Source organism: Ammodytes marinus (genome assembly GCF_949987685.1).
Source record: "Ammodytes marinus genome assembly, chromosome: 2".
NCBI lineage: Eukaryota > Metazoa > Chordata > Actinopteri > Uranoscopiformes > Ammodytidae > Ammodytes > Ammodytes marinus.
In genome coordinates this window covers 33,820,107-33,845,016 of record NC_137231.1, presented here as the reverse complement: position 1 = coordinate 33,845,016, position 24,910 = coordinate 33,820,107, and the positions used below count along the sequence as shown (strand labels likewise).

General features: G+C 37.3%; 2 protein-coding genes across 2 annotated transcripts in view; one reads left to right on the top strand and one right to left on the bottom strand.

Annotated features, from left to right (window-relative positions):
• Positions 1-1,700: 1,700 nt before the first annotated feature.
• slc2a8 (solute carrier family 2 member 8) lies at positions 1,701-17,867 on the bottom strand. Its single transcript, XM_080039257.1, has 10 exons — positions 17,744-17,867; positions 14,713-14,875; positions 13,202-13,408; positions 12,725-12,824; positions 10,617-10,828; positions 10,016-10,165; positions 9,296-9,404; positions 7,819-7,932; positions 5,873-6,018; positions 1,701-5,009 (listed from the first exon to the last, which is right to left on the bottom strand). Exons 1-10 carry the CDS (start codon positions 17,836-17,838, stop codon positions 4,863-4,865), a joined length of 1,443 nt encoding a protein of 480 aa, XP_079895383.1. The 5' UTR covers positions 17,839-17,867; the 3' UTR covers positions 1,701-4,862.
• A 1,040-nt stretch (positions 17,868-18,907) lies between these two features.
• The window catches only part of LOC307257107 (tetratricopeptide repeat protein 16-like), a gene marked incomplete at both ends in the record, with an annotated part of 13,231 nt that continues 7,228 nt past the window's right edge, over positions 18,908-24,910 (top strand). Inside the window, 7 exons of the mRNA XM_080036244.1 lie at positions 18,908-18,940; positions 19,910-20,076; positions 20,871-20,961; positions 22,297-22,434; positions 23,129-23,229; positions 23,860-23,992; positions 24,779-24,910. The exon at positions 24,779-24,910 is cut by the window's right edge and continues 56 nt beyond it. Of these exons, the coding sequence (XP_079892370.1) occupies positions 18,908-18,940; positions 19,910-20,076; positions 20,871-20,961; positions 22,297-22,434; positions 23,129-23,229; positions 23,860-23,992; positions 24,779-24,910 (795 nt within the window). The remainder of the gene's footprint in view (positions 18,941-19,909; positions 20,077-20,870; positions 20,962-22,296; positions 22,435-23,128; positions 23,230-23,859; positions 23,993-24,778) is intronic.

Here is a 24,910-nt window from a genome sequence, read left to right as displayed (position 1 = left end):
TTTAACTCCATCTCTGCAGCGGTATTATTGCCAGCATCAGCCCCGAAACAGGCGTCGGTAGCTCGGACAACAGGAGAGGTGACACCCGGCAGTTCATGGGAAGTGTTTCCGTTACTTTTTGACCGCGGACCGGAAACTTTTGCACTACAGCTGTCAAAATAATTCACCACGGGAAGAATGGTCGACTTTTTAAAGTATGTAATTGAATAAAATGATCGTTAACGTGTTTTTTATTAATTATATATTCTTCTTTAGTGCAATTAATCAAAAATAAGATGAAAAATAGTGGCGTGGGTGTCATATGTCATTGATATTGCTTTTATTTTGAAATTCCATGTACATTGTAATGAGCAACATCAGAATTTGAACTGATCAGAATTTAAACAGAATTGTGTCAGATTGTGTCTTAAATGATCTCAATCAATTCATCAATCAAAGCGCTGAATCACCATTCAGCATGGGCCCGATATTGTTAAAGGGACACGGTGTAATATGACATCATCAAGAAAGTTCTAGAAAGTTCTAGAATGCAACGCTCCCTGGGTAACCCCAACCCTTTAGAATAATAACAGAAGCTACAGTGGCCTTCAAGGACAAGAACAATTCTAAATTCTAAACAATGCACCTGATGACATTCCAAAAACATGGATTCCTCCATACGACTTGCCCGCTCAATGGACAAAATGTAACATTAATATTTGTAATTCTCCGCTCAGGAGGATAATTCAGATTATTGGCAGAGATGATTTTACACCAATGAGGACATATTTATGAATGAGGATATTGATTTTAGCCAATACATTACTTAAAATGTTACACAGTGTCCCTTTAACAATTAAATATAATGCAATAAATATAGGACATAAGGATATATAGGATAAGTTCAAGTTATTTCATTGATTTATTTATCATATGCACAAAAACAAAACAACATAGGCGATATCTTTTCTTAAAAATGTTTTAAAGGTGCAGTGTGTAATATGACAACGTCAAGAAAGTTCTAGAAAGTTCTAGAATGCAACGCTCCCTGGGTAACCCCAACCCTTTTGAATAATAACAGAAGCTACAGTGGCCTTCAAGGACAAGTACAATTGTAAATTTTAAACAATGCACCTGATGACATTCCAACTATGACACTTCCAAAATGGCGGTGACAAGGCCTTGGTCCAAAGTATGAAGAAATATGGACATATATGAGACCCTTTCTAAGGAAAAAAATTATAATTCTAAAAAATAAAATCAGCTATTATGCTCTAAATTAAATGTACTTATGGATATCATAATTACTTTCTACAAAATCTGCTAGGAAATAAAACCCAAAATTCTACACACTGCAGGTAAACTTTTTTTTTTTTTTAAGTTAGCGTGATTTGCCTGGGGGGAGGGGGGATGTCCTAATCTTGATACCTTAAAATAAAAATATTTTATTAGAATATTACCACCCTTCCCAGCAGCATAATAATTATATACAATAATACTTGTTTTATATGTATACCTACAATTGCCCTAATATATAGTCATACTTACCATATTACTGATTTTGTTATTTATGAGTTAAATTAAATTACTTTTATTTATATATATATTATATAAGTGATGAATTAATACATTATTTATAGCCACAGCAAGGATGTTTGAACAGTGTAATAATTCATATATTTCACAGCTTCAGTGAATTCTGAACACCAAAAACAGTCCGTTATTTATTCCCATAGACACCATGACAATGAGTAAAAATCAACATACAAAAATACATAAAATCAATTGGGAAAAAAATGTCATGTTCAGTTTTTTTTTATAGTATAGCGAAGTCAGTATGAAATCAAATATCGTCAATATTCAAAGTGTGTACAGTCAGGTCATACATGAAAATTATAATTATACAAAACGATTACTTTACAGGAATATCCCAGGAGAAAATTATAAAAAAAAAATTACATTATTACATTGTTTCTTGTAAAATAGTTTACAGTTGGCATTTTCAATTATTTTGATGAGAACTTTATATAAAAAACATTTTTGCACGACTGGATCTGTTTGAGTTCACTTCATTTCTCTGATGATATAGTATACTACACATTTAAAGTAGCTCCAAGGAAATTTCAGTTTGTGTTAATTCTAGCGCCCCCTTTGGACAAAAACTACGTCAGCTGTTGTTCCTGGGTGAGCGTATACCCATGACAAAGGCATTAAGAAAAACTATATAAAAATAGCATGCATTCTTTGCACTGATGGTCCAGTTTGCTGTTACATGTCATTTATGATCACCAGAGAAAAAGTTTCAGAAATATTTAAAAGTTCCTCGTAGCTACTTTAACTACACAGTCAGCAGCACATTTCAGTGTAAACAGCGAAATCCAGTCTCTACATTATGCATTTATACTTTCCAAAATATTAGTAAAACAACATATCTGTAAAATTCCTTCAAAATGCATCTTTGTTTTTTGAGTTATAGGAGCAACACAAGACATTAATCTCACTTTGCAACGGAAGACAATAATCATGACACTTTTGGCACCAAAGAGTCTCTGTACCCTAATTTTGCCAAAAGTAAAATAATGCAAAAGAAAAAAGAGTATTTCTTTGTTTTGTGTGCAAAACTATAATTTCTTTGCGCCATATTTCAACCTGCTTCAAGGCATACTAGGAGATTCTGGAGAACCCTTGTTGTCAAAACTATTTCTGTAAAAATCAGTGAATATCTCGTCACAGTCTGCTACCTGTCAGTACTGTGTGTGTGCAAAAAGTTGTTTGTCAATATTAATAGACATTCTCCAGAATAATGTAGTATGCCTTTAAAAGTAACAAACTCAAACATAGGTTGAGGATACTGTGTGTTTTGAACCATAATTGGTATATGTATGAACAGGGGAGAAACATTACATTACATTTTTTTTTCAAATTTTAATAAACCTGATATTAATTTAAGAATGCCATCACCTGATTTCACTTTAGTAAAAAAAAATTTAAAAATATGTGTGTGGACTGCACCTAAACACTAATTTAACTCTGTTGCGTCAAGAGTAAAAAAAAAATTAAAACCTAAAAGTAGAAAGACCCCAAACTGTTATATATAGACATTTTACTATGTACATGTTTTTATAGCTTTGTGCTAACTGTCAAAATGCCTGAGGAATGTTTAAGGTGAGACACTGCATTCAAAATCATAATGTTTTCAAGCACTGGTCAATGTTAAGATTTCTGTCTATTTATCTTCCATAACATGTCTTCTTTCATACTAGTATAAATCAAAGATCCAACATGTACATTCAGGTGTTTATTTGACTAAACCTTGTCTGTTTGCGTCTGTATATTTCTCCTATACAACCATCTTTAACGGACATTATCTCAACATTAGTTTTATAGAAAAAAATTAAAAATGTATGTGAAAAAATTGTCATACGGAAAAAATCTTGTTTTAATGAAAGTAACTAACTGGCCAAGCTTCCTGATGATATCTATAAGTTAAATATTAGACCCTATTCACATGCAGTGTCTCACTTTAAATTTGAGATGAAATACAGCAGTGCAACCTACAGGGGGCAGTGTAGAGTGAAGGGGCTGGTAGCAGCATGGTGAGATGATGAGAAAGAGGTTGCTAGTTAATTTAGTCGACAATTAGTACCATACCCTCAACCATTGATACAACTGTCTGAAAAACACTGGTCAAGTTTCCAAAACAATTTTCTGATTATTTTGTTGCTTCTCCTCAACCCAACATACAATTAATAGGTTTGACCTGTAAAAAAACTCTGATGTATTTTGTTGATATATTTTTTAAGGTATAGGTCAGATTTCATCCATAAAACTGATTATTTACACCCACTTAACAGTTTAGTCAGACCTAATTTTTAAATGTATACGTGGAATGGACAAAATATTATGGACACCTCTCAGTAAAAATGCCAAAGAGTTCAAGAGCACCATGAAATTAATCTTCCAAAAATTATCATAGTGTTGAACCAATGCCTCTCGAAACAACAACTAAATATCAAAACCTTCTTTAAGTGTCCTCATATTGATCACAAGGATGTGTTACAGTGCTATTGTGATTTTGCCATTTCTGTGACAAAAACAAATGCTAAAATGTTTCAATCAGCATTTTACTAAAACCTTGCATCTGTATAGACCTATTTCTCCTAGGCAACCATCTTTTACGGCCATTATCTCAACATCAGTTATTTCCTAATGTTCACTTCATACACATATTTAAAAAATGCCTTAACAGTGCCCAATCAGTGTAGAAATATGAGGTCTTCTGAGATTCTTTACGTTTCGATATGACCTTTAAGATGTTTTTTTTCCATCAGTTCAAGGACCTGATGTCCCTCTGAAAGTGGCTTCTAATCTGCTCCAGAAAAGTTCCTCATTGCTACTTTAAATGTCTTCATATTGATCATAAGGATTTGTTACAGTGCTATTGTGTAAGTCTACATTTGATTTTGCCATTTCTGTCACAAAAACAAATGCTAAAATGTTTCAATCAGCATTTAACTAAAAACCTTGTCAGTTAACGTCTTTTATATCTTTTACGGCCATTATCTCAACATCAGTTATTTCCTAATGTACACTTTATACACATATTTAAAAATAGAAATGCTAGGTGCTCCGGTGGTGTAGTGGATAGAGCGTGTACCATATTGGCTCAGGCCTTGTTGCAGTGGTCGCGGGTTCGAATCTGACCCGTGGACCTTTACTGCAGGTCATCCCCCCTCTCTCTCTCTCTGTCTGTCTCCCCATTTCAACCCTATACTATCAAATAAAGCTTGAAAATGCCCCAAAAAATTATCTAAAAACACAGTGTCCAGTCAGTTGAGAAATATGAGGTCTGAGATTCTTTTTCGGGTGTTTTTTTCATCAGTTCAAGGACCGGATGTCCCTCTGAAAGTTGCTTCTATCTGCTCCAGCGTCTTGCCTTTGGTCTCGGGGATGAAGAAGATGGTGAAGAAGACGTTGATGACGCAACAGCAGGCGAACAGCCAGAAGGTCCCAGCGCTGGTCAGAAGAATCTAGAGGAAATACATTTTGAAATACAATTTTGTGAATAAAAATTGTTGAAATGTCGTGAATAAACTGGACAGTTCAAGACTGCAGTGAAGCTGGAAAGATATTGACGAATTAGAACTTCCAGGATCAATAACTTATAAGTAAAACGATATTAAAACACAACCGATGCATCTTTGCTATATGGTCATAAGACAGACAACGGGAAAAGGGTCGCAGTTATACAGACATGCTAGATAGATAAACAAAACACAAATGCAAAATACGTAGGGATTGCATACACTGCTAGATATGAAAATTAGGGATACTGTTTATTGTATTAATATACTATTAATAAGTACGTACTTTATTCAATATTTAGTCTATAGAATGGCAAAGAAAAAACTGTTTTAAACAATTTTCTATTAGCCCCAAGGTGATGTCTTTAAATTGCTTGTTTTGTCCGACCAACAGTCGAAAACACAACGGAAATGAGCAAACTGCTATGATTTAGTACAAAGCATATTTTCTCTGTGAAATCAGTTTTATTTTTGTACATGATCCCTGAAAACCAAACTAATAAACTAATATGTACAAAGATATGGAATACTAAAAGAAATTGTTGTATTGACCATTATTTATCATTTTCACTTGTTTTAGTTGTTGTGTTATGGCAACACATGTCTGATGTTGATCTCAAGAAAATATTTTTTAAATTCATGATCACAAAATAACTAAAAAACAAACTAATGTTTGCCCTAATATTAGAATACATCAAGTATAGAATACACATTAGAAAAGCGAATGAAAAATTTGAATAAGAATAAATAAAGCATTTAAATAAATAAAAATGACAGGTTAAAAGGGGAAACAGGAAAGCTAAACGTACCATCATGTCCTGGAAGGTCTTGGTGACGAGGAAGGCCATGGTCCAGTTGGTGAGGACGCAGACGGCGCTGGCAAACCCTCGAGCTTTCACCGGGAAGATCTCAGACATCACCAGCCACGGGATGGGACCCCAGCCCAGAGCAAAACCTGAACGCAGATACACAAGGGTTAGTGGGGGAAAGAGACCATGTCCTCCTAAAAAATCACTATAACCAGTAAAGATGGTCTAAATGATGTCATTTTGGTGGATAAGGCGCTTTGTAGATATGTAGATAAAAAGCACATATTTTCTTTTAGGGGCTTAAAGGGTCACCCAGAGCAAAACCTGAATGCAAGACACACAAGGGTTAATGGGGGAAAGACACAGACAAACACAAATACCATACCATATACATTTCTTCTCTATCGAAGACATGTATTCATCAAATCCTTTTCCATCAAATTTAATTATTTTTGATTATTTATGTACTTTGTCTCCTTATTGTCTAAAGTGTATTTGTTGTGCTTTTAATGTGTGCTAAATAAATAAACTAAACCAAAATATCCTCCTTGTCCTTTTGGGAGATTAGACTCTTTGCAGATGACTGTCTGATTTATCTCTGTTTGTCTGTGATGATATAAAGAACATATCTTCTTTTAGGGGCTTAAAGGGTCACCCAGAGCAAAAACCTGGACACAGATACACAAGGGTTAATGTGGGAAAGAGATAGACCAATACAAATCCATATATTCATTTAAAAAACCACTATACTTTAGCTCAGTTGGTAAGGCGTCCCCCTCCCGGGCCGGGCCCAGCAGCAGACCCGGGTTCGATTCCCACCCGCGGTCGTCCTCTGCATGTCACTCCCCTCTCTGCCCCATTTCACCTCTGTCTCTCTGCACTATCAATAAAGCATAAAAATGCCCAAAAAATATCTTAAAAAAAAAAAAAAAAAAAAAAACTATAACCAGTAAAGTCGGTCTATGTTGTCCTTTTGGTGGATAAGACGCTTTGTCAATTGCGCTCTCATTTATCTCTGTGAGTTTGTGATGCTGTAAAGAACATATTAGGATTAATGTGGTACAGACACGGACAAACTCAAATCGATATCTTCATAAAAAAAACACTATAACAAGTAAAGATGGTCTAAAAAATGATGTCCTTTTGGTGGGTAAGGCGCTTTGTAGATGTGTAGATATATAGACTAGACATAAAGCACATATCTTCTTTTAGGGGCTTAAAGCGTCACCCAGAGCAAAAACCTGGACAGAGCAACACAAGGGTTAATGTGGTACACCTACAGACAAACACAAATCCATATCCTCATTATAAATTCACTATAACGAATAAAGTTGGTCTAAATGTTGTCCTTTTGCTGGATTAGGTGCTTTGCAGTTGACTCTCTGTTTAACTTTGTGAATTTGTGATGCTATATTTAACATACAATCTTCTATCAGGGGCTTATTTTCATTTTATTGCATGCTTATTTGATATGGACATATGCTAACACATAGACACTTGAAGGACAAATCCCCAACCAACAGCATCACAGCCTTTATAGCTACTGCTAATTTCCTATACCCTTAGAAGAGCTTTTAAACCATCATAAAAACACATACGAGACAAAAAACAAGGCACATACACATGAACCATCCATCCACTCCACCTCATTAAGTGACTACAAGTCTGACTATCAGTTAAAACATTTAACAGTTTTAATTTTTTTTTTTTTAAGATATTTTGGGCATTTTTATGCTTTATTGGTAGTGCAGAGAGACAGAGGTGAAATGGGGCAGAGAGGGGAGTGACATGCAGAGAACGACCGCGGGCGGGAACCGAACCCGGGTCTGCTGCTGGGCCCGGCCCGGGAGGGGGACGCCTTGCCGACTGAGCTAAAGGCGCCCCCTAACAGTTTCATTTTAAAAAGCTTAAGATTTTGTATGGCTTTTGATAACTCGGGATCTGACCTGAGATGAAGACAGCCATACTGGCCAGAGCCAGCCAGGACAGGTCACCGTGAGGCTCCTTCATCAAGTAGAAATAAACCCCAAACGCTGTGGTGCTGAGGGCCATCGAAACACCTGGATTATAGAAGGCAAGTTTATTTATATAGCACAATTCAAACACAAGGCCATTCAAAGTGCTTCACAGGGGCAAGATTAAAATACATAACACACATTAGAAGACATTTAAAAGCGAATGAAAATACAAAACACAAAAATATATAGGAAAAAAAACAAAACAAAAAATTGAGTCAGTCTTTGTTTGATTCTCAAGAAAAGTTCACTGTTATAAAGTAGATAGGAGACTAAGTATATACAGTTCTGGAAAAAAATTAAGAGACCACTCCAAATGATCAGTGTCTCTTGTTTTACTATTTATAGGTTTATGTTTGAGTAGAATGAACATTTTGGTTTTATAATATACACTACTGACAACAATTTTACCAAATTCCAATGAATTTTTTGTCATTTAGAGCATTTTCAATAAGTAATGTAGAGATGAAGATTTAAAGCTCCCATATTATACACTTTTCGGTTCTATTATACACCATATTATATGGTCTTAGTGGTCCCTAATACGTTTTTCTTTAATTGTTTGCTGAAAAAAACTTTCAGATAATTTATTGTACTATGCTGATGTTCAGCTAATCTCACAATGGCCTATTTTTTAAAAAAGAGTTGCAGGTCCCCTCGTAAATACACAATCTTTGAGCTCCCCCCGCCCCCTGTCCGGAAGCGAAGCCAGATACGCCTCGCCCTCTGTCTGTCAGGGCCGTGGACCAATAAGAAATAGGGGTGTGGGCTGCACAGTGGAAGCTTCTGGCTTTACGGTTTGTGAGGTCAGAAAAGGGGATAATTCTGACTGGAGTGTTTTTGGGGGGAGGGGTGGGGGTTTCAGAAAAGGGGAGAGTGAGAAAAGGAGAGATTGTTATTTTTTTGATATTTTGGCAGTCTCTAGGCACACCGTGGACGCATGGATATGTTGGAACACATTTAAAAAGTGCATTTAGCATAATATGGGACCTTTAAGAAAAATCCAGACTGGTCTCTTCATTTTTTCCACGAGCTGTAAGTAAACAAGGGGAACTGTTCATTTTTTTTTGTTGATCTTTAAAGTGGCTCAAAGTAATTTTCAGTTTGTGTTCATTCTAGCGCCCCCCTTTGGACAAAAGCAGTAGTGTTTTTACTACGTCAGCTGTTGTTCCTGGGTGAGCGTATACCCATGACAAAGGCATTAAGAAAAACTATATAAAAATAGCATTCTTTGCACTGATGGTCTCATTTGCTCTTACATGTTATTCATGATCATCAGAGGAAAAATTCGACCTATTCAGAAATATTAAAAAGTTCCTCATAGCACCTTTAAATAAAGCCAGTACAATTACAAATACAAATACAGTTTGTTTAAAGTATTTACTGTACATATGTGATTTGAAAATACCTGATATGACGAGCAGGATTTTCCGTCCAGCTCTGTCCATGATGATCGCGGCCACTCCTGTAAACACCACCTGAATGAGTCCCATGATCACTGAAGCCAGGTCGCTCTCCTGCAAGACAACAGACACACACACACACACACACACACACACACACACACACACACACACACACACACACACAGACAGACAGACAGACAGACAGACAGACAGACAGACAGACAGACAGACAGACAGACAGACAGACAGACAGACAGACAGACAGACAGACAGACAGACAGACAGACACAGACAGACAGACAGACAGACAGACAGACAGACAGACAGACAGACAGACAGACAGACACAGACAGACAGACAGACAGACACACACACACACACACACACACACACACACACACAGACAGACAGACAGACAGACAGACAGACAGACAGACAGACAGACAGACAGACAGACAGACAGACATCATCATTATTAATCTGCTTTCACTGAAAATGTACAAATAGTTCGACAGCTTTCTGTTCTGATTTTTCTCTTGTAGAAATTCTGTGTCTTTTTCTAGTTGAAATGTTGTTGATATATCTTTTCAGGAATCTTTAAATTACAGTTAAACATTGAGAAGGAAAAGACAACATGTACAGTACTGGACAGTAGTAGTAGTGATTGAATAGCTTATGTTAAAGTCCCCTAAAAAAGATTTAAAGCCCCCCGGCCCCTTCACCTTAAAATGTGCCTGTTCGAAGATGTTCTCAGCGTAGAACATGATGGCATTGATCCCAGTCATCTGCTGGAACACCATCATCATCACACCGATCACCAGAGGCTTGTAGACGCCCGGGTCCTTCAGGTCGGATAGCCCGAAACTGGAGCCCTGGCAGGAGATACACAAATATTAACAATAATATTCATGAATTTTAAAATATAGTACTTTTATTTTTAGAGGGAATACACATATAATAATAGCTAGTTCTATCCATCTATCTATCTATCTATCTATCTATCTATCTATCTATCTATCTATCTATCTATCTATCTATCTATCTATCTATCTATCTATCTATCTATCTATCTATCTATCTATCTATCTATCTATCCATCCATCCATCCATCCATCTAAATAAGGAGGAAATTCAAATCCCTGACCTGCTCGTCACATGCGTGCACACTCCACTGTCTGTCTGTCTGTCTGTCTGTCTGTCTGTCTGTCTGTCTGTCTGTCTGTCTATCTATCAGTCTGTCTGTCTGTCTGTCTGTCTGTCTGTCTGTCTGTCTGTCTGTCTGTCTGTCTGTCTGTCTGTCTGTCTGTCTGTCTGTCTGTCTACCTGTTCGTCACATGCGTCCTCTATGCGTGCACACTCCCACTCCACCGGGGCGTGCGGTCCCCTGAGGAACCTGAGAGCCTCCTCTGCCTCGCGCCTCTTGCCCTGGGACAGGAGGAACCGCGGAGTCTCCGGCATGAAGCACATACACACCATGAGCAGGGTGGGGGGGATGGAGCACACTATAGCCAGCCACCGCCAGTCCACAAACAGACCTACAGGATGAGATTACATTGTTTGGGGTAGTTTAGTTTAGTGTATTTATTTCGATCACATATAAGGAAGGAGGCCTCGGGGAAGACCCAGGACTAGGTGGAGAGATTATCACCACGCTGGCCTGGGAACGCCTCGGGATCCCCCAGTCAGAGCTGGTTGATGTGGCCCGGGAAAGGGAAGTTTGGGGTTCCCTGGTCAAGCTGCTGCCCCCGCGACCCGATTTCGGATAAGCGGTTGAAGATGATGATAAACACAGCATTGCATACATGCCATAAGTATAAAAAAAACATACAAGAAAATTACAAAAAAAAAAATTGTCATCTTAATTTATACATTGACATTTCTTAAAAGTTCTTGGTCTTCCAACAGGTGCATTTCCCCAGGACGCCCACTATATATAAAAACGTGTAAGGCCGTTAAGTTTGTCCGTTCTGTGCTACTGTAGAAACATGGCGGTGCAACATGGCGGCCTCAGCACCCCGCTCCAATGTAGATATAAAAGGCTCATTCTAAGGTCATACACTAATTAAAACATACTATTCCATTGCCACCAAGTCTGTCATGCCAAATGTCAATAAATACTACACACTGGACCTTTAAGTTGATGAACTGTAACCGCACAGACTGACGGACACACCGTCTAAAAATAAACATCTCTGTTGATGATCTAATTGTTCCACTGACTCTACTACAACGATCACAGTGTTTTACTGTCAAACTATCAAACAATTATCCCACTTGAAATCATAATGACATGGAACACATCTCCAGTTATTTCATCACGTGATTTTTTTTTTTCATTTCTCTTCATTCATCTGAAGACTTTTCTGTTTTCCCTTTTAACCTGCAATTTGTATTTTATTTAAATGTTTTATTTCTATTCATATTTTTCATTCACTTTTCTAATGTGTATTCTATTACTTGACTTGTATTTTAATCTTGATGTATGTTATGGCACTTGTAAAGCACTTTGAATGGCCTTGTTTCTGAATTGTGCTATAAAAATAAACTTGCCTTGCCTTGCTGCTTTCATTGCCATTCAAATTAAAAATGGGTCATAAAATATCGACACTGTAAACACATATTTACTGTATTTTCTAGCGTAATTCTTATCAATACAGCTACGCAAATCCGTAACACATTAAAGGAGCCATTAAAGCTAAATGCACAGACTTGTATGTGTCCCTATAACAAGAGACAACACGTCCTCATGTGACAGGAGCGGCTTTTATTGGTTAAAGTGAACGGCATGCAGCTAACTACATTACAGGCAGCATGGGACTCATGTTTGTGCTTTATGCTGCTGCATATGTGATTTTATTATATTGTAGGTGTGTTTGTCCAGCTCTAACCTACTGTTTTGTGCACTTTCTTATAATGTTTAATGTACGCAGTGTTTTATCGTCTGCTTATTTTATTGTTTGTTTGTCTGTGAATTTGTTTTTACTGTGTTACTGCATTTTCTGAGTGGACTATGTTGTTTTTTAATCTTTTTTTATACATGCATTTTATTTCTATTTTATTATTATTATTATTATTATTATTATTATTATTATTATTATTATTACTATTATTATTATTATTATTATTATTTCTTCTTTAAGATTATTTTTTGGGCATTTTTTCTTTATTAGACATATTTGTAGAGACAGAATTGAAATGGGGCAAAGAAGGGAATGACATGCAGAGAACGACCCGGGCTGGATTCTAACCCGGGTCTGCTGTGAAGAGGACTGAGACTCTATGGAGGCGGGCTCTAACCACTACGCCACGTGCAATCCCCGGAAATGCCTTTGTATGGCTCTCAAAGGATCAAGTTATGTGAACCTTGCCAATAAAATGACAATACAATCTACACACTGCACCTTTAAAGGACGCCATAAACATTTACATACCTGCCAGATAAACTCCCATGATTCCTAGCACCACCATGAGCTGCACACAGCTTCCTAACAGTCCACGCACCCGCTCATGAGCCATCTCTGAGATATACAACTGAGGAGAGAGACAGAATATTACACTTACAGTTAGTGACACAATCCATCAAAATGGCATCTGCCTGCATTTGACATGAAACGCAGTAAAAGTTTTTGCAAATTTTTTTGTCAGTTTATTCCAAAGCTGAAAACATTTGGAGCCCTTTTCACCAACAAATAAAGAAATACAGAGCTTTTAATGATCTGCACATGCTGATTTGGACATTATGTGAGTGTATTCAAAACACACAAACGACCATTTGTAAAAAGAAAATATATATAAAATAAAATAAATAATTCAAAATTATAATAATAACATTTAAAAAATTGTAAAATAAAAATAAATAATAAATAATTAAAGAATAAATAAAAATAATAAATAAATGTGCTTCTTACCGGTACCACCAGTGATGTGACGCCACTAGCTAGCCCAGTTAGCAAGCGGCCGGCATAGAGCATCCACACGTTCTGAGCTGCGATCATGATGGCAAAGCCGAAGACAAACGGCAGAGAACAGAACATCAAACTCAGCTTTCTGCCTATACGACCAACCATCCAGCCTCCAAGCAGACCGCCCGCCGCTGCTCCTAGGGTTACTATGGACTGGAGAGAGAGATGGATGGATGGATGGATGGATGGATGGATGGATGGATGGATGGATGGATGGATGGATGGATGGATGGATGGATGGATGGATGGATGGATGGATGGATGGATGGATGGATGGATGGATGGATGGATGGATGGATGGATGGATGGATGGATGGATGGATGGATGGATGGATGGATGGATGGATGGATGGATGGATGGATGGATGGATGGATGGATGGATGGATGGATGGATGGATGGATGGATGGATGGATGGATGGATAGATAGATAGATAGATAGATAGATAGATAGATAGATAGATAGATAGATAGATAGATAGATAGATAGATAGATAGATAGATAGATAGATAGATAGATAGATAGATAGATAGATAGATAGATAGATAGATAGATAGATAGATAGATAGATAGATAGATAGATAGATGGATAGATAGAGAGAGGGAGAGAGATAGAGAAAAAATCATTATGTGTTTTTGGGGAAAGTGGACTGAGTTGTGCCAGTGGGGAAGTTGTGCCACCCCATCAAAGGCACAACTTACACCACACCGGGGGCAAGTTGTGCCACAAGACAACTTTTTTTCCAAAAGCTATATTTCTTAAACAGTTTATTCCAGATCCAAAGTTTTTATTGCCAAGGATGCACAACACCCTGAAATATATGTACATAGTTGAGTTGGAGACATAACTGTCAAGGCCTCACTTTAAAATCATGTTGAGTAAAAAGTGGCACATCTCACCCCACTCTCCCCTATGTGAAATAAACAAGAACTACTATTTCAAATCTGCACCTTTTTACTGAAGAGCTTCGTTACCTAAACCATCAATGTATCACTACAGCAACAGACACAAACACTGAGTTTCGTTCGACCAAATCTTTAACTTTAATCTTGTTTATTTTGCAACAGCTGTAACAGCTTTTGACCTCACATGAACAATGTGTCATGTGTACAGACGGCATGTGGCGACATAAAACTGCTGATTAGTTAAAAACTAAATGTCTGACAGGCCGTTTTTTTTCCTTATATTTGCTTTAAGACATGTGATATTGGGGGGTGCCTGTGGTGTAATACTTAGAGCCCTCCCTCCCATTTTTTTGATTAAAATCTCACCCCAGGGGCGCCCTTAGCTCAGTTGGTAGGGCGTCCCCCCCCCCCCCCCCCCCTCCCAGCAGCAGACCCGGGTTCGATTTCTGCCCCATTTCACCTCTGTCTCTTAACACTATCAATAAAGCATGAAAAAATGCCAAAAAATTTCTAAAAAAAAATCTAAAAAAAAAAAAAAAAAAAAATCTCACCCCAAACCATGATGCCTGGACGTCGTCTAGCCGTAGCCGCGGGTCGTCTATGTGAGTCAGCTCGGGGATGACAGGGGAACTGTAACCCAACACGAAACCAAAACTCATGGGGCCCAGGACAGACGCAAAGGTGGCCAGGTACAAGTTCCTGTTCTTCACTTTACTGTGGAGGGGGAAAGAGGAGGAGAAAAGATGAGAAAAGAGTCAAGATAGTAACCTGTAAACTGATTTGTATATATAGGCAAGGAAAGGCAAGTTCATTTCTATAGCAAAATTCAGACACAAGGCCATTCAAAGTGCTTTACAGGGGCATGAAATACATCAAGATTAGACATTAGAAATTGCATTGAATCAAGGGGAAAGAGGAGGAAAGATGAGCAAAGAGTCAAGATAAACCTGTAAACTGATTACATTAGCTATGTGTTAATAATAAAATGTATTGTAAAATTCAAGGGGTATGAATTATTGTGCAAGCCACTGTATTTCAAGATTCAAAGATTCAAAGTGATTATTGTCATATCTGCACAATACAAAATATGTTCTCAGTCATACAGTGAAATTCTTCCTTTGTTTTCCACAGACTGAATGCCAAGAAATAAAAATGAAAATATGCAATATACACGTAAAAACAGAAAAAAAGCAGCAAAGAGAAAGAGGAAAGAGGGGGAGAGATGAGCAAAGAGTCAAGATAGTAACCTGTAAACTGATTATTATATTCTATAGGCAAGGAAAGGCAAGGCAAGTTTTTCTATAGCAAAATTCAGACACAAGGCCATTCAAAGTGCTTTACAGGGGGCATCAAATACATCAAGATTCAACAGAGAGATGAGAAAAGAGTCAAGATAATAATCTGTAAACTGAGTTATGTTTTAATAATGTTATTAATTAAGTTATGTAACTAAGGCAAGGCAATGCAAGTTTATTTCTATAGCACAATTCAGACACAAGGCCATTCAAAGTGCTTTACAGTGGCAAGAAATACATACACAAATTGCATTTAAGAGATAGTCAAAACAAAGAAAATACAGCAAGATTCAAGAAAGATATATTAATTAAGATCTATCTATCTATCTATCTATCTATCCATCCATCCATCCATCCATCCATCCATCCATAAACTACCATTGCTAGTATTGGAGTTACAAATGTAAACTGGTTTTTCATGTCTAAGCCTTTCACAAAGAGAATACAACATGACGTAACGTATTTCCTTTGCGGTGAGTGATCTTGAACAACCGGTTCATCTTTATAGCTCCACTGTCTGCTACTCAGTCAACTGATCATGTATGAGTCATTTCCTTATACCTGCTCAACTCTGTACTCAATACTGCCATCGGTGTTTGAGTGTATGTATAAAATGTGTATTGTGAAGCGCCTTGTGACCCTGGTCTGTGAAGGGCGCTATATAAATAAAGCTTACTTACTTACTGTTGCAGCACTTTCATTTGTATATATAACAGAATATTTTTTTTTACAAGTGGCCAGATTTTGGTATTTTTTTTACTTTTGCATTTTTGTGCAAACATTCCATATGAGTGAAATACTTAAAGGTGCAGTGTGTAATATGACATCATCAAGAAAGTTCTACAAAGTTCTAGAATGCAACGCTCCCTGGGTAACCCCACCCCTTTAGAATAATAACAGAAGCTACAGTGGCCTTCAAGGACAAGAACAATTCTAAATTTTAAACAATGCACCTGATGACATTCCAACTATGACACTTTCAAGATGGCGGCACTAGGCCTTGGTCCAAAATATGCAGAAAGATGGACATATATGAGACCCTTTCTAATGGAAAAAAAATAATTCAAAACATTTCTTTCAGCTATTATGCACTAAATTAAATGTACTTATGGATATTATAATTACTTTCTACAAAATCTGCTAGGAAATAAAACCCCAAATTCTACACACTGCAGGTTTAAATACTGATACAATCAGATAGGCCTACTGTATGACATTTTACTCAATGGGAAATTGTAACTTGTAAAAGAGTAATGTTCCTAGTAAAGTAGCCTATCTCTACTCTTACTCAAGTATGGATTTCAGGCACGCTACTCTTTACAGCACTGACATAATAGTAGAACAGTCACATTCTGCATTGATTGCTTTTACTTTTAATGCTTTAAGTATGCCACATTTTCCAGATTATACTTACACACATAGGCATACTGTACTTTTACTTGGGTTACACCTTCAATGCTGGAGTGTAACTTGTAGGCTACCAGAGTATTTTTTTATAGTTGGCCATAATCTAATGCAGGCTACTTTAAATAAGGTGTGTGTGTGTGTGTGTGTGTGTGTGTGTGTGTGTGTGTGTGTGTGTGTGTGTGTGTGTGTGTGTGTGTGTGTGTGTGTGTTAAGTAAACACCACTGTAGCCCATCTGGTGAGCTGTTTATGCACAGCTCAGTTCATGCATAAGCTATCTGTGTGTTTTATGATTAGTGTGAACCATATAGGTATACAGTTTATGGTGTGTGTGTGTGTGTGTGTGTGTGTGTGTGTGTGTGTGAGAGAGAGGGAGAGAGAGAGAGAGAGAGAGTGTGTTTGTTGTGTGTGTGTGTGTGTGTGTGAGAGAGAGGGAGAGAGAGAGAGAGAGAGAGTGTGTTTGTTGTGTGTGTGTGTGTGTGAGAGAGAGAGAGAACGAGTGTGAGTGAGTGTGTGTGTGTTTATGTGTGTGTGATAGAGAGAGAGAGAGAGAGAGAGAGAGAGAGAGAGAGAGAGAGAGAGAGAGAGAGAGTGTGTGTGTGTGTGTGTGTGTGTGTGTGTGTGTGTGTGTGTGTGTGTCTGTCTGTCTGTCCATCTGTCTGCCTGTCTGTCTGTATATCTGTCTGTCTGTCTGTCTGTCTGTCTGTCTGTCTGTCTGTCTGTCTGTCTTGTCTGTCTGTCTGTCTGTCTGTCTTGTCTGTCTGTATATCTGTCTGTCTGTCTGTCTGTCTGTCTGTCTGTCTGTCTGTCTTGTCTGTCTGTCTGTCTTGTCTGTCTGTCTGTCTGTCGGTCCGTGTGTGTGTTGTAGTGTTATTAACTGACCTGAGATAAGCATCTTGCTCTGACATAAGCCCAGTCGGATCCTCGTCTCTCTCATCATCCAGCAGCCGCCTTCCCTCATCGTGTTGGATATCCATAGTGTTGTTATTACCTATTCACCTTTGGCATTCATAAAACGAGCAAAACTCTCAATGAAATACACACAAAACCCTTAAACTAACCCCTAGCCCACTAGCCCTAACCCCCCGACTATACAGACACGCGGACGGAACGAGAGAAAGACCAAAAAGAGTCCGCGATATTGACTTCGGACATATCAAATGTTATAAAATGTATTTTTGCTTCCTCAACCTCCAACCGGCGACCAACATGCTTTGTCAACAGTCAGTCAGCTGATCGTCCTGGGTGCTCGTTATGTCCTGGTTGGGAGATTTCAAAATAAAAGTCCTCATGGCGCTGTGTTATGATCTACATAGCCTACTATATAATATATATAGGCTACGATGTTATATACTAGCCGCCTATCTATGGATCAAAGGCGAGGGAAGTTTATTTAAATTCAGACAGCTCACTTGATGATTTTTCTCTCTACATAACTTGGGTAGTTTCTGTGGAGGGATGTAATAAATAAATTGGTTGTGCAATTTTTTATTTTTAAGTTTTTGTTTTAAAGCGATTCAACTATAAAAAGGAAAACATTAATAGGCCTACAACATTTACTTTTTTTTTTTACTTTTCAATAATGCATCAATGTGTAACCTGAGGTAGCCGGCAACTTCTGTTTTTTTTTTTTTCAAAATAAATCCTCCCTTAATCTTTAATTCTTTATTTTTATTATTAGGCCTATGCCTATTTAGACACATGGTACGGATATATTTATTTTACATTTATTTAACGTTTATATCACAGCTACAACACTATGAACTGCTGTGGACGATTGATATTCAAAGTTAAACATATACGTGGCCTATTTATTTGATTTATAGTTAAAAATGTACATCTTGGCGGGACAGAAACGAACCAGGAAGAGACTTTACCGGAAACCTCTCGCTCGGTGTACAAACTCTTTGGTTACAAAATAAAATCCTCGGGTTCGTTGTACTGAGTTTCCATGGAGACGTTCTGATTTAACATCACGCAGCAGTTCTTTAAAATACCAGAAAATTAAATTAAAAAACTGGTGATATCAGCTGTTTTAAAGACACAATGGACTCCGATAAGGAAGGAAACGAGAAGTCGGTAAACAGATATTCATATTTACAAGATACACCCATAAAAAGTTTAGTTTAAGGCCTTATTTCGAAAGTTAATAGCCAGTTAAATTGTCTTTTTAAAGTTATTTTCAGTAAAACTAATGCTTATTGACAACAAAGTTATGTTACAACATTAGGCTGTGTAAGTGTTGCTGTGCCTGTGTTTGACAATTATTGTAATTATTAAATAGCCTATTATGACAGAAACGTGTATAAAAGTACAGACAATGAATGGCCTATGCAATAGCCTATGTAATGGCCTGTCCCTCTTTATTAATGTAGACTTATAACCACGACTTTTATGAACATTTTCTTGGTTCTTTCTTTATATAAGGTGTGATTTAAAGGCATAGTACATACTAAAAAAATGAATACCAAAATCCACAATGTTTCAAATATGTGAACAAATCCTAACCAACTTCAAACTAACCGAACATTATTTATTTTCTTTTTTCTTTTTTTTTTGCCAAGAAATTAAACCTGCAGTGTGTAGAATTTTGGGTTTTATTTCCTAGCAGATTTTGTAGAAAGTAATTATAATATCCATAAGTACATTTAATTTAGTGCATAATAGCTGACATTTTTTTTTAATAATTATTTTTTCCCTGAGAAAGGGTCTCATATATGTCCATATTTCTGCATATTTTGGACCAAGGCCTAGTGCCACCATCTTGAAAGTGTCATAGTTGGAATGTCATCAGGTGCATTGTTTAAAATTTAGAATTGTTCTTGTCCTTGAAGGCCACTGTAGCTTCTGTTATTATTCTAAAGGGTTGGGGTTACCCAGGGAGTGTTGCATTCTAGAACTTTGTAGAACTTACTTGATGATGTCATATTACACACTGCACCTTTAAAATGCATTGATTGTCATTTAATATAGGGCAATTTGGCATCGTTTTTTAAATGGAAAATACGACATTTTTTGGTTTATTAATTGATATTTTTTTGGAACCAGCAAACAGAGAAGCAAGAAGGGGCGGAGCTGGATAAGGCCGTGAGGAAAAAACAAACCTTGAATCGGCTGTTTGGTTCCAGTTCAATCTTCCTCGCACCGGAAGAAATAATCCATGAGAGACCAGATCTACAGGGGAAACACATCATCCAGAACAGGGTGAAAGAGCAGTGAGTCACTTACTCTGTCGACTCTCCCTGAGATTTCTAAAAAAAAAAAAATCCCGATAAAGGGTTTTTTACTGGGAGTTTTTTTCCCAGCCGAGCTAAGGGTGTAAGGGCAGACAGACAGATAGATAGATAGATAGATAGATAGATAGATAGATAGATAGATAGATAGATAGATAGATAGATAGATAGATAGATAGATAGATAGATAGATAGATAGATAGATAGATAGATAGATAGATAGATAGATAGATAGATAGATAGATAGATAGATAGATATAGAGAGAGAGAGAGAGAGAGAGAGAGAGAGAGAGAGAGAGATAGATAGATAGATAGATAAGGGCAGAGGGTGTCATACTGTATGGAATGTAAAGCCCACTGAGGCAAATGTCTATTTGTGATATTGAGCTATACAAATAAAACTGATTTGATTTGAGTATTAGCGATATATCTAACTTATTATGCATATATTCAATTTGCATCCTTTTAGAAAACCAAGAATCAAGATGTTGGATAAAGCAGGAGTTCAAATCTTAAATAGTTTTTTAAATATTAAAGTCCAAAGTAAAACATTTTTTTTTAAACTGGACAGATTTTTGGATAAAGCCTTTTTCATTTTATAAATAAAAAAACTATGCAAAGGTCTTAAAAAAAAATTCAGCATGTTTTTAAAGAAGAAAATGTATCATGAATCAGACAATCAACAACACATATGAACAAATCCTCCTTGACAACAATTTCAAAGCTGACAAGTGATTGAATGTATTTATTTTAAATCATTTTTTCCTTTCTCACAGTTTGGCGAATGGGAAATCACTGATGGACACGTGTCAGTATGAAAAGGCCGTCAACTGTTTCTCCAAAGCCATCACACTCCTTCCAGAACAGGTGCTGCTTTTTAAACCCTATACCCTGCGTCCCGAATCGCATACTTTCTACTATTTAGTATGTAAAAAAAAAGGTTTAGGATGTCCCGATTCTTGTGGCCAGATTTAGGATGGTTAGAAGTACCCGGATGTCCTACTACATCCGGCCAAGATTGTTAGTGTTGAAAACAGCATAATGGTTGCGTTCTGAATCGCATACTTTCTACTATTTAGTATGTAGAAAAAAAGTTTAGGATGTCCCGATTCTTGCGGCCAGATTTAGGATGGTTAGAAGTACCCGGATGTCCTACTTCATGCGGCCAAGATTGTTAGTGTTGAAAAGTGCATCCTATTTGGGCAATTCTGACCCACAATCCAGTGCGAACCTGAATTGAATCGATGGAGCCTCCATATGAAAACAAACGGGGATGTGACAGATATAAAAGCAAGAGGCAAGATCAAGGCGCAATGTAATGATGAAATAAATACGTTAAAGTATGTCCCAATTGTAGCATTCTGCATCCTAACTAGATTATTTTTATTGTCAGATGTAGTATGTAGAATAGAAAAAAGAAAGAGTATGCGATTCGGAACGCAGGGCTAGTGTTTGTTATTAACCCATAGAGACTAGTATGACATTGTGAAGTGGATTACAAATTATAACTTTGTACATCTAGAGACTGAAAACTATGTATAATTTTCATTCCACTTCACAATTATACGCCACTTCTTGTTGGTCTATCACATAAAATCCAAAAAATATACAATTACGTGTGTGGTTGTTATGTGACGAAATGTGGACAAGTTCAAAGGGTATGAACACTTTAGTAGTAACTGAAAAAAAAGTAGTTACGTAAAAAAAAAAATACATTAACACTATAATACACTTGTACTTTTCTTCTTCTACTCATTAATAACATGTCGGCCTGAGTTGGCTTTTGAATGAGTTTATTGAGTCTGAGTTTCGGATGTTTGGGGGGGAGGGAGTCCATATTATTATCAGTAGACTTAAGACCCTATACCTGTTTAGATTGGCTTTCACTGTTATCGATTTTATTTGTTTTACAATGTTTCAATTCTATTATAGGGGAGAACGGGGTAATCTGAGCCACTTTACCCGATGCCTCAGATTCCCCCGTTCTCCCCTATTCATTCACTTTATTTATTCAATTCATGTTTTGTTTTTTTAATCTTGTTTAATTGTGTTTTCTTTTAAAATAACCGTTTGACTTATTCTGGCATTTTTAACCCATGTATGACCAAGTGTTTTATTAATTTGCACTGTCCCCTTCTAAAATAAACTGAATTTAATTTAATTGACTCGTTAATACCATGTCGGCCTGTCGTGTGCTTTCAGACTGAGCTGCATGTGAACCAGGCTGAGGCGTACCTTCAGCTCTGTGACTTCCAATCTGCTGCAGCTTCTTACAAACGAGCCGCGACACTGGAGCCCGGAGCGCATAGGGACAGACTGGCATTCATCTACTATATGCAGGTCTGTGTGTGTGTGTGTGTGTGTGTGTGTGTGTGTGTGTGTGTGTGTGTGTGTGTGTGTGTGTGTGTGTGTGTGTGTGTGTGTGTGTGTGTGTGTGTGTGTCTGTCTGTCTGTCTGTCTGTCTGTCTGTCTATCTATGCAGGCAGATGTAAAATGTATGTTTTTTTTAATCTTTCACTTGATGCGTTTTGTTTTATAGTATAGAAAAAAAATTAAAAATATGAAATATTCATTTATGGACATAACTGACTAAAATCGTGTGTTAATTCTGCAGTGATAATCATCCAAAATCTCAAATGATTCCTTAAAAATTTTATATCTTGAAAAATCTTAAAGGTTTCTCTTGAGAATAAGGCCACGTGTCTCAATGAAATAACCATACAAATAAAAAGTTTTTAAAAAATACTTAAATGTGCTCCGATGAACTTTCATTTTGTGTTCATTCTAGCGCCCCCCTTTGGACAGCGGTAGTATTTTTACCACGCCAGCTGTTGTTCCTGGGTGAGCGTACACCCATGACAAAGGCATTAAGAAAAACTATATAAAAATAGCATTCTTTGCACTGATGGTCTCGTTTGGTGTTACATGTAATTTATGATCATCAGAGGAAAAATGAGACTGTTTCAGAAATATTTAAAAGTTCCTCGTAGCACCTTTAATAAATTGATCAAACTTTTTCTCCTTGTGTCTTCAGGGCCAGTGTCTGTTTGACCGCGGCTCTTTCCTAGAGGCTCTGCAGGCGTTCAGTAAAGCTGCTGAGATGAAGCCGGGATACAGACCCTACGAAGTCAAGAGGTCAGATTCTATCTGTCTATCTATCTATCTATCTATCTATCTATCTATCTATCTATCTATCTATCTATCTATCTATCTATCTATCTATCTATCTATCTATCTATCTATCTATCTATCTATCTATCTATCTATCTATCTATCTATCTATCTATCTATCTATCTATCTATCTATCTATCTATCTATCTATCCATCCATCCATCCATCCATCCATCCATCCATCCATCCATCCATCCCTCCCTCCCTCCCTCCCTATCTATCTATCTATCTATCTATCTATCTATCTATCTATCTATCTATCTATCTATCTATCTATCTATCTATCTATCTATCTATCTATCTATCTATCTATCTATCTATCTATCTATCTATCTATCTATCTATCTATCTATCTATCTATCTATCTATCTATCTATCTATCTATCTATCTATCTATCTCTCTCTCTCTCTCTCTCTCTCTCTCTCTCTCTATCTATCTATTTCTCTCTCTCTCTCTCTCTCTCTCTCTCTCTCTCTCTCTCTCTCTCTCTCACATGTACTCAGAACACAAGACGGCATATTTATAAACTAGATTTTATTTTTGACATTCACATACAGTACATTGTTTGTTATTATGTCCCCGTGTGTTTCAGCCTGGCCTGTCTGACAGCTGCTGGTCACCACGACGACTGTATGAAGCTGGTGAACGAGTGGATGATGTCATCAGACGGTCCCAATGCCGATCTCTACGTGCTGAGAGCCAGAATGAATAAAGCTAACAACCAGGTAAGACACACACACACACACACACACACACACACACACACACACACACACGCACATACGCACGCATGCACACACACACACACACACACACCCAGGTCAGTACTGTTATAGCAGCTATACTAAAAAAACACTTGTGGATTTAGCTTTTTCTCTGTTTAGGTAAAGTTTGCAATAAAGTTTTGTTGTACAAAATGTAAACACACACAAACACACACACTCTCTCACACACACACACACACACACACACACACACACACACACACACACACACACACACTTCGTTATTGCAATGGCTCCAAGAGTGAATTGGTTTGAGAAATTCAATAAATCACTTTTAGTTTTTAAAAATATATATTTAAATCGCCCCCTCCCCTCACCCAGACCTCTCGTTGTTATAGTGACAAGAAAGATAAGCACACTTTTGCTAGATGTGTGTTGTAATATATAGCATGTACTATAATATGTCTGTAATTATACTGACACTGACTTTTCCCTTCTTAAACAGACCTCCCCGTCTTTAAAATGACATGAGCAGCTATCACTATATTAGTAGATTCAAGTTTAATTAAGTGTTTCTAAGCAATCCAGAATAACTGTAAATATGTGTGATTTCCCCCCCTACCCAGACCTCTCGTTGTTATAGTGACGAGAAAGTTAAGTACACTTTTGCTAGAAGAGTGTTGTGATATACATGTACTATAAAATGTCTGTAATTAAACTTCAACTAAATGCCCCCCCCCCCCCCCCCCCCCTTTACAGACCTCTCGTTGTTATTGTGACGTCCAGGCAGCCTTGGCCTTGAGCCCCTCCTGTACAGAGGCTCAGTCTTTGCTGCAGCGGCTGCATGAGGCCAGTGAAGCAGCCAGGCAGAGAGCAGTGGACTGCGCTCTGAGGGGGAACCTGCCTGAAGCGCTCTGC

Bases quoted from the DNA above. Each gene is read 5' to 3' on its own strand.
- slc2a8 (XM_080039257.1), bottom strand. From the start codon at position 17,838: ATGGATATCCAACACGATGAGGGAAGGCGGCTGCTGGATGATGAGAGA. The intron at 12,825-13,201 runs GTAAGAAGCACA...CTCTCTCCTCAG, and splicing joins TCACATCACTGGTGGTACCG to TTGTATATCTCAGAGATGGC. The intron at 10,829-12,724 runs GTATGTAAATGT...CTCATCCTGTAG, and splicing joins CATGGGAGTTTATCTGGCAG to GTCTGTTTGTGGACTGGCGG.